The 10,204-nt window shown below is 37.2% G+C and overlaps 1 protein-coding gene across 1 annotated transcript; it reads left to right on the top strand.

Moving 5' to 3' along the window:
* Positions 1-323: 323 nt before the first annotated feature.
* Positions 324-9,839, top strand: LOC122020894 (folylpolyglutamate synthase-like). The gene is made up of 16 exons (XM_042578931.1): positions 324-496; positions 578-684; positions 772-837; positions 935-1,044; positions 1,297-1,357; positions 1,632-1,715; positions 2,882-2,938; positions 3,050-3,110; positions 7,183-7,229; positions 7,330-7,407; positions 7,507-7,671; positions 7,747-7,986; positions 8,067-8,184; positions 8,654-8,806; positions 8,969-9,057; positions 9,460-9,839. The coding sequence occupies exons 1-16, from the start codon at positions 343-345 to the stop codon at positions 9,517-9,519; spliced, it is 1,650 nt and encodes a 549-aa protein (XP_042434865.1). The 5' UTR covers positions 324-342; the 3' UTR covers positions 9,520-9,839.
* The last annotated feature ends 365 nt before the right edge of the window (positions 9,840-10,204 follow it).

Raw genomic sequence — 10,204 nt, forward strand, 5'->3', positions numbered from 1 at the left:
CTATATCATTACTTTATATTAATTTTATTTATTGGAGAGTTATAACGGATTAAAATAATATTCTAATGAAAAAAAATAAATTAAAGAATTTTATATCACTCACTATATTTTAAATAAAAATTATTTAATTACGATTGACTACGTAGAAATTAATAAGTAACTGATACCCAATGTAACAATTAGTTGTTAACGTCTAATTTGTATAACAACTACATAATAATTTTTACATATCGGAGCAGGATTTTGCCAAAAAAATGTTAGTGCTGGTTAAGGATATTTTTGAGATAAAATTAAAGGTAAATTATTGTTATTTTATTAATGAATTAGCCGTGATCATTTCCAATGTGGCTGCGTTCGGTAGCTGCGGCGCCGACCCTTAAATTTCATTGCTTTCCCGGCGTCATCGCAAAACCTACCTCCAGCAAGAGCGTCGCCGGCCTTCCTCTCTCAAGAAACCATCTCGCTCTCATCACATCGAAGCAAGAAATGACCGCAGGTATCTTTTAACTCCTACGCGACACTACGATCGCCCTTGGTTCGTGCTTCATGCTCTCGATTCCATGTTTCGGCGCTGCAGAGTACGAGGAGGCGTTGATTTGCTTGTCCTCCCTCATCACACGCCGCACCCGAGCCGATAGGTCCAATAAGGGCGACAGCTTCGATCTGTTGTTCGAATACCTCAAGGTTCCCCCGCCGCCGCCGCTGCTTCCTCTCTCTCTTGATTATGATTATGTTTGCCTTTCGTGACATATCAGACATGGATTTGTCTAGATTTTGGATCTGGAAGCTGCAATTTCTCCTCTCAATGTCATCCATGTCGCTGGCACTAAAGGAAAGGTGGTAACTTTGGTCCACGGTCGTTTTGCACTTGTGCGTTCTGCTTTCCAAATGGATTTTTTTTTTATCGTCCTTGAATTTCCGAATGGCGATGCAGGGATCAACCTGTACGTTCACGGAATCTATTATCCGCTCTTGTGGATTCCGAACTGGTCTCTTCACATCTCCTCACCTGATCGATGTCCGGGAGCGGTTCCGTCTTGATGGGTAAGACTGTCGTTTCCTATCGATAGGATGGCTCATGAATTTCTTTATCTCTTTCCTTGTCCACTACAATCCTATTTGAAAATTGACTGTACAGTCTTTAGTGATCGCAAGTGCAGCAAGTGACTCCTACGGAACAATCTGCACTTGCAAGAGTTTTACAGTCCTATTGAGTTCCTATTTTTAGTGACACATGTGGATATTATGAGAGGCATTTATATCGGTTTTTCCTTATTTCCATTGTGAGAATTCTAGGGTAGAAGTTTCTGAAAAGATGTTCTTGGAGCACTTCTGGTGGTGTTGGAACAGATTGCAGGTATATCCAATTAATTCTGGTCCATTAAACTATGCCTGTTTCTACAGGAACCTGTCATTTGTATACTGGGCCCTTATAGTACTTAATGGATTTTCATTTTGGATGCATTCCTAAGCTGTTCTTTTTCATTTATTGGTTATAAGTGTGAATGCCTACGTTTGTTTAACCCAGATAAAAGCCTGCAATTTCTTGATCCCTTTTTCACACTTTGCCTTGTCATTTTATGGTATATGATTTATTTTTTTTCAAACAACTCTGCTCCTTGGCATTGCAGGATAAAACTTGTGATGATTTACCAATGCCGAATTATTTCAGATTCCTTGCCCTCCTTGCATTCAGGATGTTCTCAGCAGAGCGAGTTAAGTTCACATTTCTTTCTAATGCTTTCTTATTTTTTTTATAGATGTCATTTCAACTCCATTGTCGATGCTCATTGGGTTTATTTCTTGTTGCCTTTTTGCTTCATCAAACAAAGCAGGCTGTTGATAGCCTCAAGTAACCTGATCTATAGCTGGAAATACTCTATGAATTTAATGCTCCAGCTTCTTATACAGAAATTTGTCATATAAGAAGAAAGTTTTAAGTTGTGTTATTCCATATGTTTAACAAACACAATAATTTGTTAAAATATGCTTACTGCATTTTATACTTCTTTGTATAGAATTGTTCTGTCTAGTTGTGCAGATATATGCTGATTGTTGCTGCTTGGTTCTACCCGACAAACAATTCCTGCTCCCTCAGGCTCAGGCAGATCTAGGCAATAACTTGCTATAATCCTTTACTTAGCTATGTTTCAAGCCATAAATCCAGGAAAAATAAATGTCTCTTGTGGAATGTTATGCCTACAGATTATTAAGCTACTAGACATGGATTGAATTAAGTAGTTAATATCAGAACTTAGAATAAGTATTAAGTTAACAGGAGGTAGCTCACCTAGAAACCAAGTTCCAAGAAAAACAAGCTTCTCAAGGTGGCAAAAGGCGACTATGCTCGCCCCCAGCGCCCCCGCCAACCCGCCCCAGGACTAACACGGAGGAGGTAAATCACGAGTGGTTACTAGCCTTTTGAATAGTGACTGGTGCACGAGGGAGGCATTTACCTCAGCTATGCCGACATTCGAACCCCAGACCTCATGGTGGCAGCACCTTATGCATTAGCCACTAGACCGCCCCGAGGGGACTAAAAACATTTGCCAGCTTTTCAAGATATTAAGGATGGCGAAAGATGGTTAGGAAGGACTAGTCTCCTATTTCCATGTTATTATGACATTTTCTTCCTTGTTAGGCAAGAAAATTCTCACATGGACCCCGGCAATGAGCACAAATGTTAACCTTGTTAGCAAATATAATCTATTGTTTGATGGACATATATAAAATGTATAATTACTGCTTTTGTTTTCAGTGCTCTAGTTGCTACTGAAAATCCAGTACCATCCATTCTTGCAAACTATGAGTCAGATCTAAATGTGATTGCACAACATCTGTTGCTGTATTGCATTCTTACATATGTTTCTGCATGAAGCAGGTGGATGCTGCTATTATGGAAGTTGGTTTAGGAGGAAAGTTTGATGCAACCAATGTGGTAAGTAGTAAGTACCAAGTTTCAAGTCTGTTCTTGGATTTCCTGAAACTTTTTAGCCTTCATATCAATCCATACTACATGGTAATTCTCAAAAGTCACCATTGTTTTCAGGTGCAGGAGCCAATTGTTTGTGGAATATCATCATTGGGTTATGACCATATGGAAATTCTTGGTTAGTCTCTATCCATCCAAGAATTATAATGCAAATATTTGAAATTATATGAATGTAGCCTGTTAATTTTCAAATATACTTATCCTAATTTAGCAAACTCTTGCTATCTTCCTCTTCAACAAAAACAAGTACTCAAGGTTTTTATTGGTGCTTGTTTATTGTGACTATATCATAGACTAGTAGACACTGTATCAGTAATTTGGTCATAAAAATGTGTTTTTAAACCAACTTTAAGATGGATATAAGAATCAGTCTTGTTGAATGCGTTGAATGCTAACAAAGTAAGGTGCTAATTAACTTAGCTGGAGAAGACATTGGATATTGATATGCATGATTGGGATCAATTCCAGCCATGCGTTATTTTCCCCTTTTTTTCTGAAAATGTTGATGATCGTTCACTCGATAAAATAATTGAAGTAACAACCCAGATACAAGCTTACTGGCCGAATGAGAAAGGGAGGGTAAGGTCTTTGCAGTACTACAGAAAATCTAAAAACATTTGTGAGATAACAAAATAAAAAGGCTCTAATTTTCAACCAAGCCAAGGAAGCATTTGCACACTCATGATCTACAACCTAGCAGCACAGATTAATGTTTCTAAATGGTGGTCGAGGCGGTCACCTAGGTGGGAGGCGGGCATCAACTGCATTGCCTCAGAAGCGGTGCTTTAAGCGATAACTCACCTTCTTCCGCCACCGCCGCACCTGGAGCTGCTACTGTTTCGCCACCTCGACACATTCGGACGCATCGCTTGGACCCGACAAAGATTTGGATGCGTCGTGTGAGCCCGGACGCATCGTGCGAGCCGGGTGACACGTCCGGACGCATAGCCTTGCGATGCGTTCGGACGTGTCACCCAAGCTCGATGACATGTCCGAACCCATCACGCAAGTTCGGACGCGTCGCCCGAGCTCGGCGATGTGTCCAGACGCATCACTCAAGTCCGAACACGTTGTCTGAGCTTGGTGACGTGCCCGAAGGTGTCACCCAAGCTCGGCGACGGGCCCGGAGGCGTCACCCCGATCCAATGATCACCTAGAGGCGTCACCCGGACCCAGTGACACATTCAAACTAGTCACGCGGTCCCGATGATATGATGAACTCGTCGCTCAGCTGAAACAGGGTGCACGGGTAAGTTGTAAGTTAGAGTTTAATTAAATTACTTTAGGTTAATAATTTTAATCAACTCTTAACTATAATTGGGATAATTTAAATAAACTTAATTAAAATCTAATAAAATTATCTCATTAATTTAATATATATATATATATATATATATATATATATATATATATATATATATATATTTTTTTTTATTTTTAAATATTTAGATTAAATTTTTAATTTTTAATTAATATATTTTATTAAAAGTAAATATAATACATCATAATGATTATTTCTAATATTATATATATTTTTTAAAAAAAAATCAACTGCTGAGGCGGCAGGCGGTCACTTACCGCCACCCCTACCGTCATTTACAACACTATAAAGTTTAAATCTGGGAGTATTATGGTCATTTGGCTTTACCCCTCAATGAAAACTGGAGTACATCCTTCTAAATTATAGCTACATTGATCATTTTATAAATCATTGTGGTCCCTTTTCTAACAACTTTAGCTTTTGGAATGAATGGTTAGTCAATCAACTTTGACATGTTATTAGAGCAGGCAATCCAAGGTTCATATCTGTATCAAAAAAAAAAAAAAAATCTCATCAGTACATATGTTAATTTTAATTCATGTGTTTAGTTGGACCAACCCATCCATGAATGGGGAGTATTACGAAAATAAATATATAAAGTGGTTCCTCATATAATATCTCAGGATTTTAAGATAAGTGGTTAGTCAATCAACTTTAGCAATGGTCATTTGGCTTCAGCCCTAATGAAAACTGGGCTACATCCTTCTAATCTTGTAGCATTTCCTTCTAGACTCTATGTTATTGCAATCTGCTGTACTCCAATCCTTAATGAACACAAACTAATGTTCATCAACTAAAGTGGAGATCGCCTTCTGCAAACACAGAGTCACACTTTGGAGATTACCTTGACAAGCAAATGTTCAAGAAAGAAGATGTGTAACTGTTCTTTCACCTTCAATCTTAGGGATTAAGGATATGGAGAAAGATTTGCAACATTGAAGATGTTGTCCCATTAAAGAAGTCAAGAAACATCTTCATTAGGTCTTATTTAACAATCTCAAAAGAAGAGAGAAGGAATTCATAGAAGCAACTTGGACATTTTAATTTACCCAATCCTGAAATAGCAGAGTGGATTTCCACTACTGAGAAAGAAAGTATCGACCCATCAACAGTCACTGCTAAGAAGGTAAGATAGAGTCATCGAGCTAAATACATGGAAAATGTGGTGCCTCCGTACAGTCTTGTTCTGTGAAGGCTTGAAAGATGTCATTTTCATTCATTGACTTCTTCTCTTCTGCACTTTTCTCCCGCTAGAAATAGTTTGTGTTCTTGTCTTCTTTCTCAGCCCATCTGACCAAAGCTTGCTATTGCCTATATCTTGCCTTACTCAAATTCAATTTCATCAAGTTTCAGAAAAGATTGATAGGCAGAAACCATGGAAGGAGTCCATGGTTGGAAAAAATCTCTCAAATTTTTTTAGTTTAATATGTAAAAGGCATCTTAAAACTGACCATCTCATCAGCCTTCTACTCCATGCAGAAATGATGTAGCAGTTTAGAAGCTGATTAATCCAGCTTGTTCGCACTACATTCATAAACTCTGAACAAAATCTAGTTGTTTTTGAAGCAAAACACTCTAGACTGGAGGGGAATAACATGTTTATTAACAAAGAGTAGAGGTGCGTAATCCAACAATTCCACAGGCAAGGCAATAATTATGCTGACAGAACAAAGAAGTTCATCTGATATATTTAGAATCTTCTCCCTGACAACCAGTCAACAAATTCCTAATTTGAAAGCTAAGCACGCAAGAGGGAAGTGCAAGTCAGCATCCCAATCAATTCTGCCTCCCTTCTTCCTCAAGAGTACTGTAAAAGTCTCCCGCTATGAACCAAGAGACGTCTACTAGATCACCTACATAATGCAATTCTTGAAAGAAATATTTCCAATCAGCATCTTTGTATCATAGACTAGTGTGAAGAATAATTCAGAGGATGACCACATATTATGCAACACTACTTTTAGAGAAAAAACACTCCTTGCATCAAGCAAATCCCACCTCTCGAAAAATTAACTGGTAGCCAGATCAAAAGGTACCAGCCTTGTGAATTATCTTTTAGAGAAAACCTCAGTAATTTTGTTTCTTGGAGTAAAATAAGATTATTTGCATTTGCTGATCAAATACGTTACCATCTGATGCTTTGAGAGCTTGTTCACACCATGCATATTCTAGGAAAGAAAATTAAGACAAAATGATATGGTAAGGGAAATACATCCATGAAAACAATTGAAGCAAGGATTAGAAGGTGTAAACCTCAAGACTCTCCATGATAGCCTCGAAGGTCAATGGATCAGCTGAGAGTACCTCTGCCCTGCACAGACTAAGAGAACATGCTCCTTTGAAGAATCAAGCTTCAAGATTGTTATGGACCTAGGGATATAAATGTAAGAATCACGTAAATACTAGGGACTTGTAATGTTTTAAATTGATGATAGATGGAGAGGACTACATAGGGCAATCAATGTAATCAATTGCCATTACAAGGACCATAGGATTATGGCTGTCAGCAGAACTTGGAACAATGACAGAAGGTGCTGCAAACCCTATTATTTTGCATTGAAAAAAATGTGATGCATAATATTCTTATATTCTCACTAAATGCTTGATGTGAGTTATGATTCTTTGATTAATCTTTTTTAACTTGAAGAGAAGAGTAGTGAAGGCACTAGATAGGTGGGTGAATAAATACAATCTTAAGTCTAAACTTCAGCAATCATATAATCGACTCCTTAACATGCTAGTTTCTGTAAGATGCCACATAGGAAAGGTAAAGCATTTCTATTTCTGAGATACCAAAATTCTAATTCATAATAACTTAGTATGTGGATAGTATCTTTAATTTGCTTATTCTATATTGTGCCATGATCAGGTTATACACTTGAAGAAATTGCTGGAGAGAAAGCTGGAATTTTCAAGGTTTTAGTTTCTATTTTCTTTGGCATTTGTATATAGAAATATGTCATGAAAATAATATCCATCTTTTTTTTACACTGGAAATTTATCTTACTTCACACAGAAAAATGTACCTGCATACGTCGCACCCCAGCCTGAATCAGCATTGCATACACTAGAAGAAAAGGCTTCTCAATTAGGTGTAAGCAACCTTCTCATAGGAAAATATGGTTACTATAATCTGAATGTCCATTTATATTAATTAGGGCAAATAACTAGCATTTTAATTATTCCATTGCAGATTCCTCTTCATGTGGTTTCTCCATTAGATCCTGGATTACTGAAAGGTCAACATCTTGGGCTTGCTGGTGAACACCAATTCATAAATGCTGGTCTTGCTGTAGCCTTGTCCACCTTTTGGCTTACAAAAACTGGAAACTTGAAAAACATTCAAAGAAATGAAAATGTGAGTATTATTTTTCCATATTCTTTTCTGTCATTTCAAAGAAATGTATCATCTATGGTTTGCCTCGTGGATCAGACTCTACCTGAGCAATTTATCAGAGGCTTATCAAGTGCTAATTTGGAGGGAAGAGCACAGATAATTCCTGATCGAGTTATGCAACAGCAGAACTCCAACAATAGATGCCTCACTTTCTACCTTGATGGAGCCCATAGCCCAGAAAGCCTAGAGGTGTGTGCAAAATGGTTTTCCACCGCTTTACGGGAGGATAGTCACCATTTTGAGGAACATCCTCATGGGAAAAGCCCTGATGGACAGGTAAGTTCTGATTGACTTTTGACATTCATTGACCAAAAACGTAGTTGAATCAGCCATACAATTAAGACTTTTTTCCACAGGGAGGTTATCCTGATTCTGATAAGGTCGATTGCCTACAGATACTACTGTTCAATTGCATGTCAGTTAGAGATCCTCAAGTTCTGCTTCCACATCTATTAAATACTTGTCTCAAGAACGGTAAGTCAATCTTTTTTCATATTGGTTCTTTCCCTCCCATAAGTTTTCTTGCTTTGTGATGGAGGATATTCTTTTATAATCAATGTACACGTCAAATAGGCTTCTGGTAGGTCAGTTTGAATGTCCTTCTTGAATAGTTAATCAAATTGCTTCCTTAGAAACGTTAGCTTTCATCTTCAAGGTTTTTTTATACAAACTACAGAATCATTGGTTTTATTTGTAGAAAAATCTTAACTTCATACTTGAAAATTATTATGCTATCTGCTTCTTGAAACCTCTAGGAGGAAATCCTAGTGGACATGCACCATGGAGAAACTAATTAATATTTGTTTCCTGAATTCAAATATTTGGATACACTAGGCTACACATGCAATGAAATGACTATTTAATAACTGAGTTATGCACTCAGATACTAATTAACTTTTCATTTAATCATGAACTGTAAATATGGATATATCATACCTTTCAGGTGTCAAATTCCACAAGGCTATTTTTGTACCAAACCAGTCGGTGTTTAACAAGGTTAGTTCTCATGCTTCACCACCAACTGATTCTGAGCAGGTTGACTTGTCATGGCAGCTGACACTACAGAGAGTGTGGGACAATCTGTGTCATGCAGAAGGTACAGAAGTATTCTAACTTAACAAAAATTATTTACTGAAAGATTTCTAAATACTTGAAGGAGTTGAGAACTCCTTCCTAGTGATTTGACACCATTAAATTTCATTCTTTTTTATATATAACCAGATATCCATATAGATTCATATCTAATCCAAATGTGCAGGTTCTAGCAGCCTAGTATTTCCTTCTCTCCCACTTGCTATCAAGTGGCTCAGGGAAAGTGCTCAACAAGGCAGATCAATTCGATTTCAGGTATGGTGTTAGCATTGCTCTAGGCAAAAGCTAGCCTTTCATAATTGTCCTTTTAGTGTTTTTAGTGTATAAAATCCACAAACCACGAGTTCATTCAGTTAATCTCAGTTCTACCTTCAGAAATACTTGAAGCTACTTGAAGATTATAGACCGTGCATAGAAGGGCCTGCCGTATAGGACTACGTATCTTTGTTTTTCAGAATATAATTAAATTTCTATCAAGGATTTGGCGATTTTACGCAGGCCAATTAAACACACATAAAAAAGTTGCAGATGTTGAAAAATGGCGCACAAGTATTATATGTGAATTAGATGATGCCGAACAAAATAAGCACCATGTATCTTGAAAGACTGGATGCTATATTTAGACAAATTTCTCATCTTTTTGCCCATGCATTTCAGGTTCTGGTAACAGGTTCGCTGCACCTTGTGGGCGATGTGCTGAGATTAATCAAGAAGTGACTCTACTCTATTGCTTTAGTCCATTAGCTGAACCAGCTGTTTGGATTTTCCTAGTCTTTACACTTATACTTGTCTGAAGAAGCATTCAGGATTTCGTAAGCCATCGTCCCGAGAAATTTTATTTGATTATTGAATGTTTGTTGTAAAGGACCTCTTCAAGTTTCAAATTAAGAAGAGGACTTAAACATGAGTGCAATTGCCATTTTAAATAGAATCAAAATCTCTCCAAGTTTATACATCTTTTTTTTTGTGTGTGTAAGATGGTGGTACGATTGTATAAGGTTGAGACAGTCGACAATAGTGATTGTGGCTTTTGATTATGTTGGTTTGTAAATATTGTTGCAGCGGATAAACTCGAAGCAAGATCCTCTAATACTAACAAGATGAATTTACTTGATATCTACCTTAAATGAGGTGACTAATCCAAAGATCTGTTTCTTTTACATATCCACTATGAAAATATTTTTTCAGAAACACTCTGGAGACGGAGAAGTCTCGTACAAGCTCACACATAAAAATACAAGAAGAAGAACCAGAAAAGTTAATGTAATATGAATCTTATAAGATTTATAACAAATGAAATCCTAGCTTCTTACTTTTTGTTTGTAGACATCTCTTGATCAATTTAGAAGTATAGTAACACTTCTCTCTAACTCTTCAAGAACTAGTGTTGAGCAATAAGAAA

Source organism: Zingiber officinale, chromosome 9A (genome assembly GCF_018446385.1).
Source record: "Zingiber officinale cultivar Zhangliang chromosome 9A, Zo_v1.1, whole genome shotgun sequence".
NCBI lineage: Eukaryota > Viridiplantae > Streptophyta > Magnoliopsida > Zingiberales > Zingiberaceae > Zingiber > Zingiber officinale.

Bases quoted from the DNA above. Each gene is read 5' to 3' on its own strand.
- LOC122020894 (XM_042578931.1), top strand. From the start codon at position 343: ATGTGGCTGCGTTCGGTAGCTGCGGCGCCGACCCTTAAATTTCATTGC. The intron at 497-577 runs GTATCTTTTAAC...TCGGCGCTGCAG, and splicing joins GAAGCAAGAAATGACCGCAG to AGTACGAGGAGGCGTTGATT. The intron at 2,939-3,049 runs GTAAGTAGTAAG...CATTGTTTTCAG, and splicing joins AGTTTGATGCAACCAATGTG to GTGCAGGAGCCAATTGTTTG.